At 50.1% G+C, this 26,019-nt stretch overlaps 7 protein-coding genes across 7 annotated transcripts, besides 1 other annotated feature; 3 read left to right on the top strand and 4 right to left on the bottom strand.

Annotated features, from left to right (window-relative positions):
* Positions 1-26,019: part of a sequence feature (contig 1.112 1..353724(1)) that runs on past both edges of the window.
* ANIA_06706 (uncharacterized protein) lies at positions 50-2,134 on the top strand (the record flags this gene model as incomplete). Its single annotated transcript, XM_659218.1, has 1 exon — positions 50-2,134. The coding sequence occupies one exon, from the start codon at positions 50-52 to the stop codon at positions 2,132-2,134; it is 2,085 nt and encodes a 694-aa protein (XP_664310.1).
* Positions 2,745-5,198, bottom strand: rscE (putative RSC complex subunit (RSC8); the record flags this gene model as incomplete). The annotated part of the gene is made up of 3 exons (XM_659217.2): positions 4,902-5,198; positions 4,261-4,748; positions 2,745-4,208 (listed from the first exon to the last, which is right to left on the bottom strand). Exons 1-3 carry the CDS (start codon positions 4,993-4,995, stop codon positions 2,745-2,747), a joined length of 2,046 nt encoding a protein of 681 aa, XP_664309.1. The 5' UTR covers positions 4,996-5,198.
* ANIA_06704 (uncharacterized protein) lies at positions 5,515-6,440 on the bottom strand (the record flags this gene model as incomplete). Its single annotated transcript, XM_659216.1, has 2 exons — positions 5,515-5,728; positions 6,046-6,440. 2 exons carry the CDS (start codon positions 6,438-6,440, stop codon positions 5,515-5,517), a joined length of 609 nt encoding a protein of 202 aa, XP_664308.1.
* ANIA_06703 (sugar transporter family protein) lies at positions 7,816-9,414 on the bottom strand (the record flags this gene model as incomplete). The annotated part of the gene is made up of 3 exons (XM_659215.1): positions 7,816-8,436; positions 8,493-9,167; positions 9,223-9,414. The coding sequence occupies 3 exons, from the start codon at positions 9,412-9,414 to the stop codon at positions 7,816-7,818; spliced, it is 1,488 nt and encodes a 495-aa protein (XP_664307.1).
* On the bottom strand, positions 10,637-15,284 carry ANIA_06702 (protein bst1; the record flags this gene model as incomplete). Its single annotated transcript, XM_659214.1, has 10 exons — positions 10,637-10,868; positions 10,917-11,143; positions 11,188-11,353; positions 11,399-12,761; positions 12,812-13,661; positions 13,717-14,316; positions 14,444-14,782; positions 14,848-14,867; positions 15,080-15,127; positions 15,170-15,284. The coding sequence occupies 10 exons, from the start codon at positions 15,282-15,284 to the stop codon at positions 10,637-10,639; spliced, it is 3,960 nt and encodes a 1,319-aa protein (XP_664306.1).
* On the top strand, positions 17,292-18,411 carry ANIA_06701 (putative glutamine-serine rich protein MS8). Its single transcript, XM_050610987.1, has 4 exons — positions 17,292-17,483; positions 17,578-17,967; positions 18,016-18,086; positions 18,140-18,411. The coding sequence occupies exons 1-4, from the start codon at positions 17,346-17,348 to the stop codon at positions 18,234-18,236; spliced, it is 696 nt and encodes a 231-aa protein (XP_050467150.1). The 5' UTR covers positions 17,292-17,345; the 3' UTR covers positions 18,237-18,411.
* On the top strand, positions 21,672-24,569 carry ANIA_06700 (putative translation elongation factor eEF-3). The gene has a single exon (XM_659212.2). It carries the CDS (start codon positions 21,684-21,686, stop codon positions 24,435-24,437), a length of 2,754 nt encoding a protein of 917 aa, XP_664304.2. The 5' UTR covers positions 21,672-21,683; the 3' UTR covers positions 24,438-24,569.

Below are 26,019 nucleotides of genomic sequence, written 5' to 3'. Positions count from 1 at the left end.
AACCCATGTCTACGCCGTCAACACGTATCCGACCTCCGATAGCTCGACCATGAGCAGCTCTGACGTCCACTCGGAGGACGATGATGAACTATCGGATACTCCTTTTATTAAACCAAGAGTAGCGCGAGGACCACGCGCTAGGGTACTGAATAAGCTACGCGCATCGCTGTCGGAAAACTCGATTGAGTCGTACAAGAAGCTTCTCGACCGGACATTCGAAGAGAATCCCATCGCCAAAGAAGATAACTTCAATACAACGCAAGATGGTATCGTGGTATGGACACCACAGGAGAAACGGGCTTTTTTTGAGGTTTTGGATCGAAAAGGGCGCGGTGGCATTAGGGAAATTGCCACTGCGATTCAGTCGAAATCAGAGCTTGAAATTCTGGAGTATATAAGGCTCCTACAAAAGGGTGTGCGGCGACAGCATTTCAACGATACCCATGCCAGGACAGCTATCTTGGGTGATATCCCAGCCGCAGCGGAGATAAGCAAAGAATGCTGTGATGCACTAGACAATTATGCCGAATTGCTCTGCTTGGAAGAACAGAGGGATGAAGACAGGACCGGTAGAGCCAAGCACGGTGGTCTGTGGATTATTGATGAGGAGTTGGCAGGTAAACTGGAGACGGCGATCGCGGAAGAGCAAAAGGATCCATCGAACCCTAGTCTTGAAATCGCAGTCCATGCAAACGAGGCGCATCTTGAAAAAGGCCTGTCTACACCAGATGTTAATGATGCAGCTACATTTTTCAAACTGACTAACTGGATCCTGCTCTCAGAACGACTTTTCATGAATTTTGGAGGTCATAGATTGGAAGACAATTGGGTCAATGTAGCCTTCGAAGGCGAGACACCGGCAATGACGGCTGATGTTGTGTCTGATTTCTATAAAATCGCCCTGACTGTAACTCGCCGCCTAGTCCACGCAACGCATTTCTTTGCTTCATCAAGAGTCCGAAGAAACGGGAAGGCAAGCCGTCCTTCTGCAACGGTTATCAAGGCCTCCGATGTCAGAAGGGCAGCACGCACTTTCGACATGAGGACCAATGCCTCTGAGTATTGGATCGGAGTAGCGCGACGGTGCAGCCTTGAAGTGGAAGACAGTCGACACAGGAAGAGTTGGAACCCCATTCCTTTAGATTACGATGAAGTTGAGACCCTTCTGTCTCAAACGTTGTTACCTTCTGAGCCATATGAAAGGATCACGCCAAGCCCAAGTTCTCGTGAGCGCTCCAAAAGTATCATCAGTGACGTCTCTCTGGATTCGCTCGCCGCGGAGTCAAATGATTCTGAAGATGAGCACGCCGAAGCACTCGACCATCAACATAGCTCAGCTGAAGAACTTTCATGCTGGACCGCTCTGGGTCGAACGCCTCGAGACTCGCCAAATCCCCAACTGCTGAACGCCGAAATTCGAATTCCTCCCAAACCACCTGGAAAACGCAAAACAACAGAGGAACTCGTCGACTGGCGTGACCGAACGCTCTATCGTAGCGAATGGGAAGAATATGGCTACGAGACGGAGAAGCTGGACGGCGAGTTCGCAAGCCAGCGCAAGAAACGCCTGACCATGGCCTCATTCCGCCCGCTTTCTGGGATCAACATTCAGGTTGCCAATGAGACTTCAAAGCTGGACTCAGACAGCCGTGAGCACATGAGGGTTGAAGCGGAGACTGAAGCGGAATTCGACTATCAAACTGATAACTCGGATCCTGAATTTCGCCTCAGGTCTCCGGATCGACTGTCGAGGTCGAAGTCGCAGCCGAAGCCGATTGTGTCAAGGACAAGCTCTCGCAAACGCACGCCTGTTTCGTATGCCCCGCCGCAGGGTTTTGAGTTTGATGTGGAGATGGAAGTTGACTCGGAGACTTGCAATGGCGATGCAGATGAAGAATTGCGTGAAACGAATGACGACCAGGGCGGCGATTACGTCTCCCTGTCGGAAAAAGACTTCAATGGCGAACATGGCGAAGATAAAGACGAAAAAGACGCCAGCGTGTCTTCCGTCTCTGATGATCATTATCACCCATCCAGCCCTCGAGATGAGAGTATTTCTGTATGGGACGAGGGACATAACGAGGGTGATGATAATGATAATGCCGAAAAAGGCAATTTTCTTTCTGGCCATTAAACGCAAATACCTACGTGCGTCGAGTATGCCCACCCATCATGCTATTCTAGCTGTCTGTCTGTCTGCCCTTGTTCACTCCGAATGCACAATTCCCAGTGAACTTTTACGCAAATGGAGGGATCCTGTATAAATATATGTATGATACGTGCTTTTGTACTTACGGAAGTCATGAATATGTCTACATTGACCCAATAAGTTCTAGAATTCACTTAAGGAAAGGAAATCTGGAACTCATGATACTTTAATGTATAGTGTAGCGAGGTAACATAGGTTAACACATAAACTCCAAAAGCAAGAAATAAGAGCGCCTTAAGTTTTCCTAATACTCGTATGAATTGAATTGCATCAACCTGCCCTGACCCCGGATGACAATAGGAAAGGATGTAACTCAGTCATTCCACCATGGACGATCCCGTTCCCGCCATCTTGCCTGTTTCTTTCTGCCTCGCTTGAGTTTCATATATTTCTTGCCCCGAAGGCGGTAAAACTTTTCCCCACATCCCTAGCCAAGTGTTGTACAAAGCGAACAGATTATAGGATGAGAATCCAGAAAGGTACTCATGGTAACGAAACTCAGCCAATGCACGGCGCCTAGACCACTCACTGATCTTCACAGATCCAAAGTCTTGAAGTCTGTGCCCGCTGTCGCGCTCAAAGGCTGAGGAGCCCCCGCAGCATGAGGCCCAGGCTGGAAGTTATACCGATTGTTGATACCAGCTGTCGCGGCATCAGCAAGAAGGTCATTATCAGGCGCACCGGGTCCCTTGAGGCTGATATTCTGGAGCGTATCCTGAACCTCCTTGACGCGCTTTTTGAAAGCCAAACGGTCAAGGAATAGCTGCTGGCGGGCGAGCTCAAGTTCGCGGCGTTCAGCCTCAATAATCTCTTCCATCTCGTTGAATTGTTGAAGTTTGATTTCGAATTTCTGCAGGGTGACATTGACGGCAGCGGAGACAAGGCGGGTCATTTCGCGTTCTTCGTGGGATGCAAGGGCACCGGCGCGCGCGGCGGCAGCACCGAGAGCAACGTTGGCGAGTGAGGCTTTAGGCTGTTTGTCGGATGATTCTGTGGATGTGCTTGGCTCCTCGCGGGCCGTGTCAACGTCCATGGAATCTTCACTCTTAACAGCGGCGGCAGAGCCTTCCTTCTCTTTCTCCTTGCCCTTGTCTTGGGACTTGTCTGCACTAGGTGCCTTGTCGAGTTGTTTCTTTAGCTCTTTTCGAATTTCGACTACAGATCGGCCGGCGGCAGCAGCGGCTACTGAAGGCTCCGCCATTTGAGCAAGGAACGCCACAACAGACAAGACCGGGTTTTCAATGTGGCTGACGGGCTCGCGTCCGGGACCAGCCCGTACCTCTGGGCTATCTTCGAGGTATTGGTCTTCAATTTCAAGCTGGAGGAATTTCATCACACACTCTTCTCTCGTCCTTGTGCCGACATGATTGGCGATCTGTTCCCAGTTCTCGTCAAAGTTCTCAAGACCCTCAAGCAGGAGTAGGAGTTCAGAGTCTGACCAAGGAGCTTCTCGGTCAGGGATCCTTGAGTATGAAGAGTCCTCTAATTTGACAAAGTCTGAAGCATTATGGCTGGACGGCATTCGGCCCTGTAAAAAGCAGTTGGGGCAGAGATCATACTTGGAATCTGGAGCGGCGGTACCGGTGGCCGGGGTAGACTTTGCATAATGGAAGCGGAGACGTGTGCAGTCAATACCGCAGGAGAAGCACTGGATCTTCTTCTTGGGTTCTTGTGACGCCGAGTCAAGAGCCTTGGTGGCGTCTCCGGTGCCATTGGCAGATGATTCGCCGTTGGCTTGCTTTTCTTTGGCCTCGACAGCAGGCGTTACCTCCTTTCCTTTGTCATCATAAATATTGCGGCGAATCTCTAGGTTCAGATCAGCCTTATTTGTGGGGGTAGCAGAAGCCGCCCGCTCAGTAGCTGCTAGAGGCTTGCCCGGCTTGACAAAATGATTCGGCCCAGGCTGGAAGGGCTGGAGGCCTCGTGGTGTATCGGCAATCACGCGGAAATGGCCTGTGAACGGGGGACCGATGTTCGAAGGTCGCGTTTGGGGATCCACCTGAATAGCACATCAGTAATAGCCACTAGCCATGAGATAACAAATCACTCACCTGGTAATTGATCAGGCCCCACTGCTCAAGGAAAGAATGCACTCGCATAATAGCACAAACGTCGCCTGCAAGGTTACGGCGGCATGCTGTGACAGTAAGGTACTCAATCGGGTTTAGCCGGTAGGTGTTGATCATGAAATCTCTGTAATCTTTATAGACAGCAGGCGTCTTGCTGCGGTTCCTGCCGTTGAAGAACTCGGCAAGTGCTTTCTTCTCAATGGGATGGATTGTGTGCATATCGAACCATGTCGAATAGCTAGGGAGGATGATTGCGTGTGTTTGAGAGACCAGGTGGGAGCGTGCCGAAGCCTCGAGCGACGATTTAGCCTGCGCAGTCTGCTCTTCAGAGCCGCCTTCAGCGCCTGATTGTGCGGCAACATCTGCTAATTCCTCGCCGCCCTCGGTCTCCTTCTTGGTCTCGTTCCCTGTACCCCCCATCTCCTCATCTTCTTCTCCGGCATTTTTAGGTTTCGGTGACGCGGGGGCATCTAACGGGTTGTCAGTTCGCTGTACGTTCCCTGTGTATGTGTGTCTCAGAGGAGGACTGATGCGACCGCGACAAAGGCAGGATCACAACTGCGGAAAGGGAACTTGCGCCGACTATGTGATTCTTCTCAGGGGATGAAAGTGAAGACACTCACCGGAGGCATTAACTACGTCGCCCGGCGCATCCTGGCCAGAAGTAATTTGAGAGTCGTCAGCGACGCCGCCTTGAATGGTCGTATTCTCATCCATGATCGTGGTTGATGAGGCTCGAGATGATTTCACGTCGCGAGAACGAGGCAAGGGTTCTTAGTTGCCCTCAGAAATCGATGGACAATATGAACCAGAGGCGCATACAGCGCTGACTATGTCGAAAGCAATCCGAGACGAAGAATTGGGGATCGGATAAGGCGGAATCGAATCGTAGGATAGTTTGCTGGTGTAGCAGATCTACTTGAAACTGAAGGCTGGAGACTTTGACGCTTCGTCGCGACTTCGCGCCAAGACCTCCGCGGCGCTAACCATTTCTATTGATTATGTAATTTGTACTAAGGGGAGGCCTTTTAATGCCTCAGGCAGAAGCTTACAGCAAGTGGTCAGGATATATGCATTGGCTAATACTATCATCCAGGGCCATACACACTATGATTGTTGTGATATGTGCAGCCTCTCTTAGGCACGCGCGGACAGCGACCATATCAGATGAAATACGGATCTTTGCTGGACACACGATTATATAGCCCATAAATCAGCAAGGAAACTTCTCACCAATCATCGTTTAGCCGATCTCGTGGTCCATATTGCAGATGAATCCTTTTGCAGATTTGGTGGAGTGGAAACCTCTCGTGGCGTTGACTGAGATGACGAACCCTTGGTTTCTTGATCTTCATCTGTCATAGCAGGATCGAGCGAGCCAAGAATAAAGCAGCTTTTAAACACTTGGGCAAAGCCGCGACCGCTAGAGCTAGTAAACGAGGTGCTTGGTCTTGAAAATAATAACATATAGAGCCGTCTGCCATGGCAAATCGATCATGTAACGACCATGAACATACTCTTACATATTCAGGACCACGCACTCCGTCAGAGTTATAAGTCCGCTATCAGGCAGCCCACAGCCTCGGGCCCTATGTCCCGCCTGATGCCAGCCGAGAGACCTGTGCTGGAGGACGAACCGCCAGAGCCAAATATATACAGAACCTAGTGGCTCCATGAGACTCAAGGGGGAAGAGTCTGTGCTCAGAATTATGCACTGTCACTCGTTAGGGCTGATAACACTGGAGGAGACATTGAAGCAAGACTCACAAGATTCTCACTGTGAAGTCTCCCTTGATTTTGGCTCGGACTTCAACTTCCCGAGGCATGTCGATAGTAAGTATAGTTTTAAGTAGCTCTTCAGGCTCGATATCGCTATCCTCTTCACCCTGCTCGTCTGACTCAGGCTTGTCCGAGTCCGCCCTGCGAGAGCTAATCCTATGGGCTACTGGACTCCCTCCCTTGCTAGTGCTGGCGTCTTCCTGTGCTTGTCCTTCTGATTGAGGTTGATCTGGCTGCTTCGACTGATCTGGACCAGAGCTCTCGATATATGGGTTTGAGAGTGAGAGCTGTGCTATGCGGTGCTGGAGAGCGTCACTGGTCTCTGGGGTAGAGTCATCCTTATTATCGTGCTTGGAATGGCCTTTCAGATTGTTGGACTCCATTATTTCCCTAGAGGAGGTGCTGGAGGCTTGCTATGCGTTCTGGATCTGCGATGTCCAGTCCCGGATTCATCGTGTCTGAAATCCGAAATGATTATGAAGTCGCGGCTGGCTTTAGGTCGAAAGAGGGATGACATGACGTCATCTCAACAGTAGCTCGGTCTATTACTGTACCAGGTTTATTTGTAAATATAGCAGGAATATTAATATTAACGTGTATTGACCCTCGAAATACAATGTACATCTAAGCGCTGGTAACCCTGCATAGCACTTGCCAGAAAAGTGGACTTAAGTACCGTCCAAGGAGCTATGATTATCGAAGCCTATCTTCCCTAACAAAACAGCTGATGGAACACCAGAACCACTCATCCTCTTCGTCATCAAAGTCAAGGTGGCTTTGACTGGCCTTGAGTATGCAATACCTGGCCATGACTAACTGTAACGCAACGCAAACGCAGAAGTACAACGCTCAAACGCTCAATTTGATGCTCAGTTAGGCCAAGCATCAGGGTTTCATCAGGAAATAAAACTTTTAACTTTGACAGACACTTACCTACGGAAAGCCTTGATCCAAGAAAGTCAGCGTTCAGCCCTTAATATGACGCTGAAGTGTACGTACAAGGTCTGCCAGAGCTCGATATCCGAGCATCAACCATGAGCCGTTACTTCGAGATCAAAAGACCCGTCAGCATCAAGGAATCACCGTCAGCTAGGCTCAATCGTAACAAAGGCAATCGACTGGCAACGAGCAAGGGACGGGGTCTTTGAATATTCATTCATTGATAGCGGCCATCGGCTAGTCAGTCTTACTAACAATTGAGAGTAGTGGACTTCCCATTATCCATGATACCGCGTGCAGCGAGAGCCAGAGTATTACTACCATACAGCTAGGGCTAGCCGCCTGGATTGCCCTAGCCCTAGGTCATACTTTGCTCCATTCCATTCTGTTCCTAGAACACTCCAACGTTGCCAGAATGGCTCTTGGTCTGATCTGAAAACATGGGGAATGTTACTATGGACGGAAATAAGCCAATACATGCAAAAATGCAGTCACGGGTATTGAGACAGATATGGAGCCTCACGACTGTTTCAGCTGAGTTTCGTTCTATCTCAAGTAGGTAAGAATTGGTTCAAAAAGCCAAAGGGAGTAAAGCGTTGGCTTGCCACCAATGTACAGACAACTGTCAAGAACATTCACAAACCATATACAAGATATGATTATGTTTGATGGCTACCCAAGTGAATTAATACTTCATTCGTTTCGTTATTCAACCAGTCGATTAAGTAATAGCTCCCCTACCAGAGGTAACCACATCCAAATTCAGATTTATCCAAGAATTCAAGCTTCAAATCTCAAAATCTCCAAGGAGTAAACATATCAGTTGCGACCTTTCTCCATGTCATCGATGACACCCCTCTCAGCCCTAACCTCCCCAACATCCTCATCGTTCTCGACATCAAAATCACGTCCCAGCCGCTCAGGCCCGAAAAACGTAACAATAATCACATACGCATAGACACAGCCCATGAATATACAAATCACCTTGCCATAGTCATACCTTTCTTCGCCCTCCTCCGTCGGCGGTAGCGGGAACCTCTCCCCGATAGTCGATTCGATAGTCGAGCTCGCGGAAGACACCAGATTACCTAACTGATATGCCGTGCCGACAGTAAATGTCCGGATAGAACCTGGCGAGAGTTCCATCAGGTGGATGGGGATCACGCCCCACGCGCCTTGGACGCAGAACTGCTCGAAGAAGGCAGGAGCCATGATCTTATGGCTCGAAATAAAGGTGTATGGGTATAGGAGGGCGCCGCCGACAATGCTGATTACAATAATACTGAATCGACGACCGAAAATTTGGGAGCCCCAGCCGCAGAGCGTGCCGCCGGTTAGGGCGCCCAGGTTGGCCACGACCTGGGTCACTGTTACGGCGTCGCGAGAGAAGCCGTACTGGCGCTGGACTAGCGTCGGGTAGAGGTCTTGGGAGCCGTGGGACTTTTTCATTTGTTAGCGTGGTCCTGAATAAACGTGAGGTGTGGGCAAGAAAGTACCATGAAGTTGAAACCAGCCATGAGTAGAACAAGGTAGATAAGAAGCAACCAATGCCTCTTGAGCGCGACCTTGCCCTCAGATATAAAAGCAGAGGTGACGTTGCCCGGCATCTCAGCCCTGAGCTCCTGGCGCTGCCGATAAGCATTCGTCTCGGGCAAGAAGAGCCGGAAAACGATCGCCAGAACAGGAAGACACCCTGCAAACCAATAGAACGGTCTCCAGCCGTGGGAGGTTGTTCCCACAAGTGCACGCGCAAAGGCAGCGGCTAAAAGATATCCGAATGCATAGCCCTGCTGCAGCAGACCAGAGACAATCCCACGCGCTTCCTTGGGACAATCCTCTAGCGCCGTCGCCGCAACATTCCCATACAATCCGCCCATGGCGATGCCGAAGAGGGCACGAACAGCGAGAAACTGCTGGTAAGTCTGAGTGAAACCAGTGCCGATTTCCAATGCGATAAAAAGGAGGTTGTTGATGATGAAAGGCCACTTGCGGCCCCATCGATCCGAGGCAATACCAAAGGTGATCGCACCGACGCTGCGGAGCATGAGAACGAGAGTAATTCCCCAGGAAATATCGCTAATTTCCTTGCCGAATTCCTCGGCGAGTTCAGAGGTAGTCAGGGAGACAGTGAAGAAATCGAGGGCGTCAAGCGTCCAACCTAGGAAAGCCACCTTTTTAAGTTAGAAGACGGAAATGACTCTATTCAGTAGACAGAATAAGACAAACCGCAAAGAACAGCCACTGCTGTCTATTCAGCAACGTCAAAGCTTTGAATGGGTTTGGGGCTTTGCGCATAGGAGGCTTTAGTGTTGGAACGCGGTCTTTCAAGTACTGGAAGCAAGCTTTGAAAGTGAGAGGTCTGTGCTCCTCGGGGGCTTCAATATGGCCCGCCTGGGCCTTAACCTGGTCATCAGCCATGGTGGGAGAAACTTGCTGGGCTGCAGGAGGATAGGAGCGGGGAAAGTGTGCTAGCGACTGGAGGAGGAGGGGAGACGAAGCAGAGATTTATAAGCGTGGAAGATAAGCAACCCCGCAGAGGTTGGTAGACCAGGTCAGGTCACTGGTTGCTACAGTCCAACAGCCCGAGTACTACCTAGGTGCCACGAGGCGCCGATCAGTCCCTGGGGCGCCGGTTCATTCTGCAAAAAGCGAGGGTTGAGGCAGCGACTAGACCGTCGCAACAGTTGCGTCTCGGGATTCACTGTCTTGGACCCGTGTCCGGGCTGTCTGCAGCTGAGCTGTCCGATTTATCTCTGAGTTTGCGTGTAAGACCAACAATATGGACACTGGCAGTTCTGCTGGCAGTTCTTTGTGTCTTCTCCAGACTCCGCATCCCCACGAAGAGCCGTCATCGGGGGTGGGGACAGCGTCCAGTCCACACCCCACAGAAGGGACTTCTCGCTTGATTCCAATTCAATGAATAAAAATACCTGGAATACTGATATCTCATCGTCGAAATAACACTGTATCATCTTATTTGAAATAGACTTAAAATCTTGTACCCTCGTATAACGCCCCGCTAGTGCCTTGGATACACTGGATACTACTATGCCGAGCCGCCTTGACACATCTTGGCTTCCCAGCCAAGATCAACCCAAAGCTTCGCCTGACACTGGACAACGCAGCCTCAGGACCCTCTATACATCGAATTTCATGGTGGCATGGGAATACAGTGAATTTACGCATATATCTTTGTTATAGGTCCAACCTTGAACTTGTCGCGCAACCTCCCTCCAACTTCGAAGTCTTTCCTCGGCCGCCATCGACGTTCAATCGAATTCCGACATCGGTGGGACCTGGATAAGCTCGGACCTGCCTCATCCGGCCTAGCCCCATTCGGGGTTACATCGCCTTATCTTCAGACTCTATGTAGACTCCAAGTGGTGGAAGAAGTGAAAGTAATTATGTATTTATGCACGCTCTAGCATCGGTACAGCCATCTATATCCAGATCCAACAATATATACAGACAACCCTAACCGATTAACCACTGTTCAGACAAGTCTATGTACCGCGGTTGCAGCAAGACGGAAATGAGCTATACGGCAGTGCAGCAAAGAAAACATTATTAGTAAGAACGCTCCCGATGAACTCCATATAGAAGCTGATAGTGCTGTTAGAAGAGATGCAAGGCGTCATGGTCATGGCTTTTTCTTCATATGGCTTCCTGATTCAGGCGTGCTGGGCGTCTCATCCCCTTCAACTATCTTCCAAAACCGGTGGAGGGAGAACCCGCTGCGGAAGAAATAAATGCTGACGAGCCAGCCAGCAAGGATGTTGACGAGGTGATGTGAGATGTAGGCATAGGATACTCCGTATACCGCTGAGTAGACCGCAATACAGAATAGAAGGACGGAGGTGACGTGTTTGAATCTGCATGGGTCAGCAGATGTATTGACCAGACATTGAAAAGAGACATACCGTGTGGTGACCCTGGGAATCATAGAGCCGGTGGTCATGGTTTCCACCAAAATGATAAATGGCATGATGGACAGCACGTTGTGATGCGACGAAAATGGCATGAACCAGTGCACAACAAGGTTATGTGCCCAGACCAGGAGAACGAGTATATTAATCGGGAGGACCCAGAGCATTAAAATAAATACCGAGTATGCATAGTTTGCAAAATTATAGTGGGCAGTCGACCTCTGCTGCTGTCAGTACAATCCATCGGGGAGGCTCGACTACGTACAGTCTCTTTGGCATGCCACTGTGCCCGCACACAAGTCGCCAGTTGCACGATGCACGCTACTAAGTACGCGAACTGGTAGGGAATTGCGGTTGATACAAGGACCAAGAGAACACCCATCTTAATCATACGTCTTCTCGGGGAAGGTGCAGGAAAGACAGGAAGATATCTAACCAGTCAGTAGGGCTCAGAAATCAATGGCTGGATAACTCACCCCTTTTCATCACGCCTGATATACCCGGACTTGCTGTTCCAAAGGCCATAGACGACGGAAAGTATTTGTAAGACAATGAGAGCGACGTAGTTGAGCAGGACACAAACTCCAACACAGATGAGGCCGAAAAGAGGAACTAGGAACCAAAAAAATGCGTCCTGGGAGCCCAGAAGGAGATCATTCTTCGTAAAATCGATAGGTGTCTCGGTTGAATTCGTTGCCCAGTGGAAAGGATCGTCACCGGTGGGAAGCTTGGTTGACGTGGCAAGAGAAGATGCCAGAAGCGACATTGCTAACAATAAGGCTGGCATAGACGAACGCAAGGCGCTATCCAAACCTTCGGCAAAGGTAATGAAAAACCCAGTCTCGTCGTAGACTTGAAACTGCTTTCTCAGGGTCAAGGAAACCACGAGTAAAGGAAACGCAGCAAACACGGTCCTGTACCTCATCACCAGTTCTCCTAGACTGCTGACGATGTCGACTGTTAAAGTGATGTCGACGGTGGAATCGCAGGTCGGATCAGTCCATAGCTGAAATGATACTCCGTTTTGGCTTGTTTGCCGAAGAGGAGGAGGCATATACGGCGCCAGTCCATGCAGATTCACATTCACCTTGTCAACATTGACGAAGAACTTGGATTCGTGCGGGTCTGCGATCGACTGGCGCAAGAGGGGCGCAAAGAGTTCTCGCGGGTCTCCGGCTTGGTGATGACGGACGACACGGAGTTTGTAGTCCAACAAACTCGAGTATAGAGCCGGGATTCTCACCTCTGTAAGCATTGGCCTGTTTGCTGGCAGACGTACTTTCAGTCCGGCACTCAGAAGTCCACCCAAGCCTATCCGAGCTTTGATTAAAGCATCTGAGCTGTCCGAAAATTCTGCAATGGCCCAACCCTTCATAGGCACACGGGCTTTATCAACAACTGCCACAAACTGGTGCTCTGCAAGGTCTTCGAGGTCGTACTGGAGATATGAGAAAGGTCTAGCGCGGTCATACGCGTTCCTCGAGGTGCGAGTCGATGCGGGAAGGTGGATTTCGTCGACAGCGGCGTTCTTGCACGCAAGGCGCGTTGAGCCACTGCTGTCGGACGAATCCATATTCAACGCAAAGACAGATGAAGCTTTCCCATTGTGTAGAGGGAAAACGCTGCAGAAGAGGACCTCCAAGCTTCCTTGTTCTCCTGTTCTATCCAAACGCTGATCCGTGAGGAGGGTGAACTTCTTGCCCGAGACTCCTTGAGGAGGGACTGGCAAAAGGTGCACGTTAGGTCCCGTACGGTGACCAAGCTCACGAAGCACAAGCCGCTGACCTTGCGCAAGGATCGTGTTGGTGTGATCTTCAAGTGTAACCAGGGTGCTCGGCTCTGCAAGCTAGTTAGCAACTCAACACGAGCACTTGAAGGAGAGAAATCACCATTTCGCGTGAGCATCCTCTCCGACACCGACTCCAACCCTGTCAAATACCATTTCTTGAAGATGCGCATCCGCTCCGCCCTTGGTTTGGTCTGACTAGCCCGCCGCACATCCACAACATCGAATAAAGATTTGATGATGGCCTTGCGGAATTGGTCGCACCATGTAATAGAAAGGTGATCTACTCCGATCCATACATCAGGCATCGTGGAGGTGAAGACCGTGAAGCCGTGAGTCTCCGGGACAAGAGACGAAATACTAGCGTAATCAGACGGGACAACAGTATCCCGAGAACCACCGGCAATGGAGATAAGCGTCACATGCCACAAAGGGTTGTTGTTTGCCCATGTCTGGGAGTACGCCTCGCGCCAGTAATCATTGATTTGCTTGTAAGTGTGGACAATGTCCGAATCGAACGAGACCGGGGCTTTGGCGTGAGGTGCAGACATTGTGATGATGGTGTTTACTGAGTTCTCCTGATAGTTCGCCATAGTCAACGCGGTACGTGCAACAATTCCTCCCATCGAGTGTCCAATAAGTATGACGGAGCTGGGATCTGGAAGATCGGCATCTCTTCGCGTTCGCCGAGGGTCATGGTATAACGACAGTATGTATGCCACCGCTTCATTCACGTATTCGGCTTGATCCAGCAAGGTTTGTCCATGAAAAGCTGCCATATCCTCATTGAAGTCGATCATGAAGAAATCCAGGCTTCGGGTTCCGGCCCTTAATCGCTCCTGGTCGTGCTGGACCACTTGCGCGTAATGTCTCGAGGCTTCGGCGGCTAACGATCGAACTTGACGGTAGCTTCCTGCATTGCCGGGTAAAAACAGGACGGGGGCGCCGTTCAACTAAGAGGAAGCCAAAATTAGCATGAAAATAAATGGCCAAGCATGAGCGGCTTACTCCCAAATTCTCATGGTTGTATGGATCCACACCCTCCTCCCTGTACAGAAAGAGGTTATATTTACTCGCAAACCGCGTATGCTCCGTATCAAACCCCACCATGCGCAGAAAGGTTGGGCTCATCACGGGCACCCCGCAACCATCGCTTCCCGTCTGAAGAGCGGAAAATGAACGGACAATGGAGAAGAGGAAAACGCAGGCGAGGATTGTAGTGAGAGCCGTCAAAATAGAACATGACCAAGGACTGCGAAGGCGGGCAAGTCGCGACCGGTGAGGCGAGTCGGGCGACGCCTCGATAGCAAGACGCTGCGGAGTTATCATGACGGCTGGGTATCGAGGAGGATCGTGCGATGCCCAGGTCGTAGTGGCCGAGGAGAGCGTCCTCCACGTACTAGAATTTCTCGAGCGCGGCGTTGATTTGCCGTTGGTGTCTCGGCGAAGATCGATACTGGTCCCGGTTCTGGCTATCTCGGGGAGCGGCTTCTCTGGGAGTTCACAGCCATGACTGGGTTCACTGCTTCGCGATGCCAAGGAGTCTTCGGCGTCATCCGCGTCAGGCGAGGAGCCAGACGAGCGTCTGTGCATTTGAAGAGGCAGAACCTATACTCATCCAGGACGCAGGGGACTATTGGGCAGATTAGTGATTGCAGACCGATTCCGCTGTGGTTGGTTCCTGACGAAAACGGCAAGGGGTACAGGAGGTCGACTCAGGAATGCGCTTGCGCACAGAATCTGGGGCGACTCCCAGCACCTGGTCAATCTCGCGGAACGATTGGACAGCGATCTTGACGGCCGAACTCCAAGTTTCGTGCTCTCTGGTCGTTGACAGGGGAAAACTGGAGGCAGCTGGAGCCCCTAGGCGTCTTCCAGACGAGGTAACGAGCGACGGGCCGACCGGAGATGTGCGCGACGCAAAGCACACAACAATAGGCGAGAAGGAGGAATCAGGGGAGAGAATTGAAAATGCGGCAACGCAACGAGCGAGCGTGGAGAAGAAATCAAGATAGGGAGCGCGGAGGAGCGCGAAGCCGGATTTGTCGGCGAGTCGTCGTAATTCGGCCAAAATCTCGAGCGAGTATCATCCAATGTTTCTGGTTGCGTTGGTCTTGGCGGCCTGCTATCTAAACTTACTACCATGTCTGCATAGACAGCTACGTATAAATTACAGCACAAAGAAATGCCTATATCCTTTGAAGAACTGCTTTAATTTTAAAGGGGAGTTGATTGGCTGGTTGCCTTAATATGGCGCATCAAATAGGCATATGTATTCTCATGCTGCACCTAATCATCCCAACACCATATTTAACAACAGGGCTGGCGGCCGTCAAGAGTGTCAATGACTAATCACTCATTGCCCACACACTTCTGAACTCAGCAGGTTGATTATCCTGCGAAGCCTGATACTCTGCACCTGTCTAAACAATACGAGAAGCCTAGAAAAATGGTCATTTACCTCGGATCTGCATGTAAAGTTCATACTCAAGATAATCCAGCTCATCGTCGATAGCCAGATGAGGTCGGCCCAATGACTTCAGGGTCATATACTCTGAATGCAGCGCATTCGGCATCCCTTCACAGCCTGGGGACTTCTACAATATGAGTCGCGATTTCCAGTTTACTGCTTCTAGCCTTTGAAAACAAGCCCCACCCTACATTATTCCCTATCAACTGGCGTTGATATTAGTCCAGTTTGCCGTTTCTTCTTCTCTCCTTTTTAACAGTATCGCCTAGTCTGCTTCTCATAACACAGCAAACCCTACCCCTGACTCTGAACTCGTCATCATCGGAGATCCCTATTCCTTGAGCTCTACCCAGTACTCCGTCCCTTTAGAGGGCCTTTCTCGACATTCAAAATGCGGTTTTAGCTTCAACCAATAGGACAGATCTATTCATTATTGTTCCCAGGGTCGGTCCTGCTGTTTTCGTTGCTCGCTCGGGATATCACAGAGTTGAAGATCTCCCATGTATCCAATACAAATGCAAAACTATGGTTGGTTAGTTCACTGGGATCTATAAGGACTTATAACTCCTTGACAAACACTGTCATAGTCCTTGTGATGCCACCCAAGGTTCATGACGTTGCCCAAGGTTCACACAATGTGCTCACCCAAGGAGTTTATTGAGATGTGCGCGATTCTTCTTGACTTAGAATGAACACATTCATTCTTATGGTAATGTAGTAGCAGATAAGCAGTATAATGCGGCCTCCTTCTATATCTGGAAGATAAATGGTTAGACCCAGCTGACATTAGCAGCTTTACGTGGGCTCCTGGAAGAAGCCAAACTAGGCCTTGCCCAAACACCCGATAACCTACCTCCTATGTTTGCGGAGTTCAGATGGTCAGATAGTCAGCCGAGATTGGCTGCTGGGATAGATCTGTAGCTTCACGGAAGGCAGCCCAACGTATGTTATCTCTTCAATCGGTCGAAACGCAAAAGCGATTCTGTTGCAGGGAGATACAGGTGTACGAGGTGACTGTGGCTGGTACTGGGAACGAACGGTTTCGCACAAACTATTTTCATTTCACCGCCAGGGACGAATTACTAGGATTCATGTAAGCTGTAGCAAACTCTCTGGTGTATTTGGTGTGTACCCAGGGCTTATACTGTCCGCTGAGCAACTTGCTTTGACGGGATTTCGTCAGATCGCTAACAGGTGGATAAAGAGCCCCAGAGTTCGGACAGAACGAGGGATACGGAATGATTGACACATCTGTATATGGTACGATTTACCGCGACACAAATTCGAGCCGGTCTCCCCATATAGTTCTCGTGCTCAGCAGAAACTCAGTATGTTTCCCAAGCTGAAACGAGCATTGCTGCAACAGCATCCGTTTGAAGCCTCAGGCAGTAAAGTCTGCAATATAGTATGGGCAGTAGAAGTGGGCGTCCAGCGCTGGCCAGAGTCCAGATACCAAGACAGGCTTCATTCATTTGCGGAATCTGCTTGCAATGAGAGCAGAAGTTGATTGTGAACATGATTAGACAGTTGTGGTCAGGTTAGCATCGTGCCCGCACCTTATAGATGTACTGTACGTCGTACCCACAGCGACACATTGCACTGCAGATTTTTGGCACATTTATTCCCCAGCGCGCGCTGAAAATCATATGCAGGATCATTAAGAATGCAGAGACTTCAATTATATGCAAACTGAGCAGATCCGTTGAGTGGCATAAATTTGCTATAGATGAAATCCCTCTAAAACGAGTTCTGCGAGGTGATGAACGGGTGTACTTGGACTCTGATTGAGTAGGCCTGAAGCTGCCCTCTTCCTCTCAGATCGCGCCATCATCGACACAAACTCCCATCGACAGGAAGATGAGAGCTGAACATCATTAGCTCAGCCACACGAAATCTGTCCCGTGAATGGATGATGGACTCTGTGCTAGCTCTTAGCGGAGACTTGACTGCGCCTCTCCCTTATGTCCCTCCCGCTGACCCGCTGAGCCGTTGATTGTGGTTACCCCTCGGCCGTGCTTTATAAATCCCTCGCTCCTGCCGTTGCTCACTTTGGATCTGAAACGGCACCCTTTTCTCTTAACAAGCGCTTCTCTTAGCAAGCCCTTGGTGTTCATCTCAATAAACATATCACGTTCTCCGATAATCCTGCGCGTGTACCTCGTCAGCTATGTCGTATAACCACAACCAGTACGGCGGCCCACCCGACCAAGGGTATTACGGAGGGCCTGGATACGGAGACCATGGCAACTATCCTCAGCAACAATATGGTGGGCAACCACAGCAACAAGGCTATTACCCGCCTCAGGCAAGTCTCACCTACCCATCTCCATCCGCCGCGACACCCCGCGCACTTGGCTTTCCGCTCGAGCTATAATGGGCTAACTTGTTTAATGATGTAGCAACAGCAGCCTTATGGTCAGCCCCCGCACGATCCGGCATACTCGGCCGGTCCTCCCCCGTATCAACAGGGTCACCACTACCCTCAACAGCCTCCACAAGGTGCATACGGTCAACCACCTTACGGCCAACAACATCCCGGACATTATGGACATGACCCAAATGCGAACTATGGCCATGATCGCGGCCACTCCCCGTACCCTCCCCAACAGCAGCAACAATATCACAAGCCCCATGGTGGCGAGAATTCTTCCTATTACGGTGGACACCATGCAGAATATCCAGCTCCACAGCAGGGAAATGCGCAAGTGCCGGTTGGTGCTGAAGGGGAAAGAGGATTGGGATCGACGTTGCTCGGCGGCGCCGCTGGTAGCTTTCTAGGGCACAAGATGGTAAGAACATTTATCTATACTCTGAGGTACCAGCTAATTGCAATACAGGGTGGGGGCGCTCTAGGGACCGTAGGAGGTGCCGTGGCAGGCGCGGTAGGAATGAATGTCGCTTCCAAGATGTAGGCCCAGCTTGCTCCTATCTATGCGCAATATATACTGATATAGTGACCAGGCACAAGAAGCACAAGAAGAAGAAGAAGTACGGCCGCAAGCGCTCAGGCAGCTCCAGTTCGTCGAGCTCGTCGAGTTCCAGCTCTAGCAGCTCTTAAGCGGGTATACCTATATTTTAGAAGGCAGGTCCTTTCTTATTACAGTTTGGCCGGAAGGCGCGATTACTTCATCAAATTCATGCTGTTTTCGGTCGCGACTTGTTGGTAGCGACTCTAATTTGTGTCCCTAACGTGCTGTTATCGTTAAATTTCAATGACCTTGGAAGCTAGAGAGTATTATGAGTGTTTGTACAGTACAAGAATTGTAGTTCGTGCTAAGCAACAACGTATCTGCATGAGATCAAGTGGCCAACAGCCACCCCACAGTGACTCGCCACGATACTCACTGTTCAGAGTAAGCTCCCCACGTCTCAGGAAGCTAGGAAGCGGCTAAACCGCCCGACTGTTGGAAATTCGTGAATGATGGCAAGTGGCGACACATTCGGGACCTTTTCCACGGTCGGATTCCTGGGTTTCCCCATAGGACAGAGTGAATGAGGCGAAAGTACGTGTATGAATCGGATTGTACACCAGGAGGGAGTAATGGGGCCGTCATCAAACAATAGGCTATTAGTAAAGCTTTTTTACTTATCGAGACTGGAGCTCTTAGATTATAGGTTGGAATTTGGTTACTTCGTTCATACGTAAATGGTGGCGAGTGCGGACTGAACTCGGATTACCTACGGGGCAGGTAGGTAAATAGTATGGCCAGATGCCTTTACGTCTAGGTGTACGAGTGGTTCATATAACACTTAAGAAGCACTCTAGGAAAGCCATCGCTTAGAAGCAGGACAAAAGAAGTTCTACGAACGTCAAGAACCCATAGAATATTCCTCATGAGAAGCCTCAAAGAAGGACATCAGCGACGGTTGATGGTCAGGACTGTAGCGCCCAGGTTGCAGTGGCATGTGGTAAGGAGTCAGTCCAAAGGACAATTCCGGCTTAGGCTGAGGACCAAACAAGTGTTAAGAGTATTTCCTGAGCCGGCAGACTAAAGATAATAACTCCTGAAGATTTTTTTTGGGTTGGTTTGTCGAAGATTAGGTCATTTATTCCTGGCTGACTCTCTGGGGGCTCAATTTTCCTTGCACTTTGCCCTAGCTAGTCTGGACTTTTGATTCCAGGGGTTGTTCTAGGATGGGCTGGTCTCATTTAAGTCCTGACTGGTTTGGGATAGGTTCATAGGTGATTGCGATAGGATAAACAATTGAAAGAATAATAATAATGCATTTTAATGAAAGGATAAAGTTTGAGTGGAGATAATATTGGATATACTTTTCTTTTTCTTTTGCGATGATCTGTGCCACAGACTCCATCCGGCTGTGTTGCGGGGGATAAGGAGGAAGATCTGGAGAACAATCGATAAGGGTTTGGAAGGGGCATTCCTGGAGGAACACTTCTCTAGCCGCAATACTCTAAGCCGAGCAGACTAGATCTCGACCTAGACTTGTTTCTCGTCAATGGAATGTCATGATTAACTTAAACAGAATGATGCGGTGAACACTGGACAAATGGCGGTGTTGCGTCTGTCGTCCAACTCAGCCCATCGTTTCAGGTGCCAGGGATCCTCGCATACTGAGTCCAAATGCGTTTACATTATTTCCTGTCTTCAGGCTTATTTCAGGGAGATTGTGAACTTCGCCCTGTCTGCAAGGCTTCACTTCCCCTGAACCTTAGCCAGCCAATAAGTCCAAGGAGAGAATTTAGCGCCGACCGAGCAATATCCGACGTGCTCGGTACATCTGATCCTTGGCTGAAAGACATTCCAGGACGCCTGCCTCGTGAAAGAAATCTACTGTTGATTGATGCTGACAGCTCGAGGTGAATAGGAGAAAGAGCCCATCGCTGCACGGCTATCAGGGACCCAAATTTAGCCCCAGAAGTCGACAAATTACATACCGTTCTTTTGGCGGACAAATAAAAAATAAAGCAAGTTATATGGATTTAGCTGCGCCACCCACGTCCAGAAGCGACCTCTAGGGTGGCGACAGGAATAGAACGGCGATGCTTCGATGTACCTCGGGGTATGTACTTACTTAGAATAGCGTCAGAAATAGAGTCTACAGAAAGTCAAAATGCTCAACGCAAGGCATACATGCTCTTGCCGCGAAGGGTGCTGTCATGGACTTATCATTGTGCGGGAGCTTATGCTAGAGTTCAGGGAATACGGCTCAACGATATATTGCTTCGTCAAGCATCACGATGCTGTACCGGGTACAGAGCCGAATGGAGATACTTATGAATGGAGAGCGGAGTACAGAGTAGGATGTGTTACGGGTGATACGCACTAAGGTCTGAGGCATTGGGAGAGCAATCAAGATTATGGGTCAGCCTGAGAGCGATAAGGGAAAAGAAAAAAAAAAAAAGGCGGCCTGAGGCAAAGGAGTCCGTAAATGGCTAGCGCGAGACAATTAGACTTTTTTTTTTACAGAAACAGTTTTTTATTTTTTATTTATTAAATCGGAGCCAGATTTTTCGGGCGGCAAAAAAAATCGCTGGGAGAAAAAAGTCTGCAGCCCACCCACACAAATTTGAGATAAATAAGTGTCACCCCTCCTTTCTCGCTCCATCTCTCTCCCTCCTCTTCCCTCCATATTCCTTATCTCTTCGATAGAGGTCTGGTCCTCTCTTTTTGCTCTTCTTATTTCCTTGTCTCCTTGTCCTTTAGACAAAAGGGATCATAGATTATATTTGGTCGGTGTGCGTCTGTCTATTCGGCGCGCTTCTCTTACCGTCACCTTCAAGATACCCCTCATAGAACGCTTTTGCTCGTTCTCGGTTCTTTGAATCCTTTTTAAAACTCTCTGTTTCTTTCATCAAAATTTCGATTTTAACGAGTTTAACAACGTCCAAAATGCCTGCCGTTGATATTGCTTCCGTCCCCGCTGTCTCCAGCAAGGAGACTGCCGAGTCCGTCGCTCTGCTTGAGACCGCTCTCAAGAACCTCAACCTCGCTTCCTCCGAGGACGAGGCGAACGCTGCTGCTACTAGCCTCACACAGATGCTGTCCGGGCCTATTCCCGAGCAAGTTCTGCCCCTCAAGTAAGTTCTACCCTAAGATCAGTAATAACAGGCGTCTCGAGTGATCTTTGGTATTTATCATGTAAACGGTGGGCTAACCATTACCGTTCCAACAGGGCGGTTGAGACCTTGACAAAGCAGCTCAGCAACAAGAAGGACATCAATGCTCTTCTCCGTGCCTCTCAGGCGGTTCTCGCCATCGCTTCTCACCCTACTATCGCCCCTGGTGTTGAGCCCCACCTCCTTACTTTGCTCGGACCCCTCCTCACTGTTTCCGGTCTGAAGGTCTCCCCGAAGACCCCCAACCCTGCCAAGGCTGTGGCCCACGATGCTGCTGTTGCCATCGTCAGGAACATCAACGGCAACGCTGTCAAGGCCGTTCTCCCTACTTTGATCAACTCTATCGACGATTCACTTGCGACCGCCGATGAGAAGCTTACCGCTCTTGACTGTATCGAAGAGCTTGTCAAGTCCTCACCCGTTCAGATGGCCTTCCGTGTTCCCGATTTGATCCCTGCCCTCTCAGCGAACATCTGGGATACTCGTGACCCTGTCAAGGACCGCATTCAGGGAACTCCTTACAAGCCGTATCAGCCTGCGAAGGGCAAGAAGCCCGAGCAGAAGGAACAGCCCGAAAGGACTGGTACCTTGGAGATTGTTTGCGGTCTGATCAGCAACAAAGATATCGAAAAATTCATTCCCGCTCTCGTCAAGTGTATCGCTTTCCCCGACCGAGTTCCTGAGACCATTCACTTGCTCGGAGCTACCACTTTCGTCTCCGAAGTCACCGGACCAACCCTTGCTATCATGACTCCCTTGCTCGAGCGTGGTCTTAAGGCCGAGCAGGCAACGCCCATCAAGCGTAAGGCTGCCGTCATCGTCGACAACATGTGCAAACTTGTGGAGGACCCTCAGATTGTCGCTCCCTTCTTGCCCCTGCTGTTGCCCCAGATCCTGAAGCTCTCTGGAGAATCCCCAGACCCCAAGGAGAATGGTCTGGCTGATCCTGAGGCCCGAGGCAAGTGTAAGCAGGCTTTGGACACCCTCACTCGTGTCGGTAACGTTGTGGATGGCAAGATCCCTGAAATCTCTACTGCTGGCGACATCAGCACCGTCAGTGCTATTCTGAAGGACATCCTTGCCGCTAAGTTCAAGTCCCAGGCTGAGAAGGCTGAGGCTGTCATCAACTACGTCGCTGCTATTGCCGGTCAACTTGTCGACGAGAAGATTGCTGAGTCAGCTGACTGGACCCGCAATGTTCTTCCTTATATTGCTGCTATTGTCGGTGAGGCTGATGCCCCGGCTATCGCTGAGACCCTTCGCAAGCGCGCCTCTCCCGATGCTGCTGCGGCGGATGCTGTTGAATCTGACGAGGAGGAGGGTGAAGATCTTTGCAACTGCACTTTCTCTCTTGCCTACGGTGCCAAGATTCTGCTCAATCAGACTAGCCTTCGCTTGAAGCGTGGTCAGCGTTATGGTCTGCTTGGTCCCAACGGTTCTGGAAAGACCACTCTCATGCGTGCGATCAACAATGAGCAGCTTGAGGGATTCCCCAAGAAGGATGAGGTCAAGACTGTTTACGTCGAGCACGATCTTGACTCTGCCGACACTGAACAGACTGTCATTGGATGGACCATGAAGAAGCTTCGCGAGGTTGGCTTGGACCCTGTCCAGAGCGAGGTCGAGTCCAAGCTCGAGGAGTTCGGTTTCCTCCGTGAGCAGTTCGAGGGTCCTATCACCGCGCTGTCTGGTGGTTGGAAGATGAAGCTGGCTCTTTGCCGTGCCGTTTTCGAGGACCCCGATATCCTCCTCCTCGACGAACCCACTAACCACTTGGACGTCAAGAACGTTGCCTGGTTGGAGAACTACCTCCGCAACTCCCCTTGCACTTCCATCATTGTCTCCCACGACAGTAAGTTCTTGGACAACGTCCTGCAACACGTTATCCACTACGAGCGCTTCAAGCTCAAGCGTTACCGCGGTACTCTGAGCGAGTTCGTCAAGCGTGTTCCTTCTGCTCGCTCCTACTACGAGCTTGGTGCTTCCGACTTGGAGTTCAAGTTCCCCGAGCCCGGTTTCCTCGAGGGTGTCAAGACCAAGGCCAAGGCCATCATTCGTGTCAGCAACATGTACTTCCGCTACCCTGGTGTGGACAGGGACCAGCTCCAGGACATCACCTTCCAAGTCTCCTTGGGATCCCGTATCGCCGTCATTGGTCCCAACGGTGCTGGTAAATCCACCCTTGTCGATGTCTTGACCGGTGAGAAGATTGCCACCCGCGGTGAAGTCTACCACCACGAGAACATCCGTATTGCCTACATTAAGCAGCACGCTTTCGCTCACATTGATAACCACCTCGACAAGACCCCGTCCGAGTACATCCAGTGGCGTTTCCAGACTGGTGAGGATCGTGAGACCATGGATCGTGCCAACAAGCAGGTCACCGAGGAGGATGAGAAGGCTGAGTTGAAGATCTACAAGATCGAGGGTACTCCTCGTCGTGTTGTCGGTGTCCACGCCCGTCGCAAGTTCAAGAACACCTACGAGTACGAGTGTTCCTTCTTGCTTGGTGAGAACATTGGCATGAAGAGCGAGAAGTGGACGCCCATGAGCACCACTGACAACGCCTGGATTCCCCGTAACGAGATCATGGAGTCTCACTCCAAGAAGGTTGCCGAGATTGATGCCCAGGAGGCTCTCAAGAGCGGTAACATCCGCCCCCTCATCCGAAAGGAGATTGAAGATCACTGCGCCCAGTTCGGTCTCGACGCCGAACTTGTTTCCCACTCTCAGATGCGTGGTCTCTCCGGTGGTCAGCGTGTTAAGGTTGTTCTGGCTGCTTGCTCTTGGCAGCGCCCTCACGTCATCGTTCTCGACGAACCCACCAACTACCTCGACCGTGACTCCCTTGGTGCCCTTTCCAAGGCTCTGAAGGCCTTCGAGGGTGGTGTCATTATCATCACTCACTCTGCCGAGTTCACTCAGAACCTTACCGAGGAAGTCTGGGCTGTCTTGGACGGAAAGATGACTCCTTCCGGTCACAACTGGGTTACTGGTCAGGGAAGCGGTCCTCGTTTGGAGGAGAAGGAGGGTCCTGATGAGATTGTCGATGCTATGGGTAACAAGATCAAGGTTGAGAAGAAGGTCAAGTTGAGCTCTGGTGACAAGCGAAAACAGAGGAAGGAGCGTCTGGCGAGGAAGAAGCGTGGCGAGGATGTTGATGATGATGAGGACTTTTGAACAATAAAACGCCAGGGATAAAAGTGTGTCATGGCTTAATCTTGCTTGTTTAGCTGTTATAGAGGTTACGATCCTATGAATTTCATATCTCTTCAGTTCATTTCAGTTCATTTCAAATAATCTTTTCACATATATCACACTAGTATTCCCAAAAAGGATTTAGGTTTGAGATAATAAAACAAAATATATCGATGACCAAGCTACGTGGGACATGAAGCTTATGGACATATACATATTTGGCGTAGTCGAGGTCCTGGGTCCTCAGATCCAAGTTAACTTAGTACAGCAATTCCAGGGCTCTACACACTAGTACCGGTCCTGTACATTCCAAGCGTTTTCCTCTGTGAGCCTATTACTCCGCTTTGTAGGTCAGAAATATTCCACATGAGCGTGTCGGTGCGTAGACTTTGCATGTAATATATCCAGAATCAATAAGAATATTAGGAGAAAGCCTAGCCTCTAACAAGTACTAAATAAATCTTGTGCGTTGACGATGACTGGCTATCCCTTGCTGAATTATGGCTACCTACTCGAGCGTCAAAGAGTAGGGCGAACTCAAGTCGGGGGGTTCCATCATGGTTAGCATGCACAGCTTCGCTTTCAACAAGCATTTTCATTTTTTGATGTTCTTCTCGAGCAGCAATGTGAAGCGGGTGGTCTGCATCAGGGTTCGCCACCTCGCCCAGGAGATCCCTGACGTTCTCATTATGGCCATAGTGAGAATCTTCCGCCAACGATAGCCTTTTGTCAGTGCAATCGTCATTCTTGAGCAGAAACTGAACCATTCGAACGGCCGAAGCTAGCAGGTCGTTTTCTCAAGATTAGCCCCAGGTTTCAGTAAAAGGTCAACGTTCTCGACAACACTGGATTTGGCCGCTGCTGGCAATTGATAACCTTGTGAACATCGACTCCATTCCGCAGTAAGACCCGATGATATCAGGGGAGCAAACCAGCCAAACGAGCCACGAGGGCGCTATTGTTGTTCTCTGACCGACAAAGAGCATTAAAGTCACCTTAAACAGTGTATATCGTTGCCACGGCCTGAAGATCGTTCAAGAACAAGCTTGTTGGAGTGTGTCCTCATACCTGTAGCCACTGTAATAGCCAGCTGCAGAGTGCTTCAGAATAACATTGACAATAATATCATGGCCTCCGTGGGCACTGTCCGCAAAATAAAGTCGCGAAAGCCTTTGACCATTCCTATCTTCAGCTCCTTTTCGAGAAATAATAGAATGACGACAAATTGACCTTCCACGGCTGCAGCTGAACCTGACCTTCCTCAACCTCCGCTTTAGGATCAGCTCTATGATCTGTGAGGCAGACGATATTCAAGTGTTCTCCGTAAGATGCAGATATCAGGCGGAATTGAGGCCCGTAACTCCGTCCCTAAGCAAGGTCTGTATCATAGCAAGGAGGTCATCAAGCAAGCAGCCCAGACCACGGTCTCTGTATGGCTGGGCTAATGGGACAGCGCTGGCCTCTGATGATATACTCGATGAGCCTTTCCCTCTGTACCAGAATGTTGATCATTCCATGCCCCGGGCTCCATCAGCAGCTGCACATTATTTACAAGGCTTTTGAG

The sequence above is a fragment of the Aspergillus nidulans genome, chromosome I, assembly GCF_000011425.1.
Source record: "Aspergillus nidulans FGSC A4 chromosome I".
In the NCBI taxonomy this organism is placed as follows: domain Eukaryota; kingdom Fungi; phylum Ascomycota; class Eurotiomycetes; order Eurotiales; family Aspergillaceae; genus Aspergillus; species Aspergillus nidulans.
Note: the sequence above shows the minus strand (reverse complement) of the source record. Positions and strands in the feature narration are given on the sequence as shown.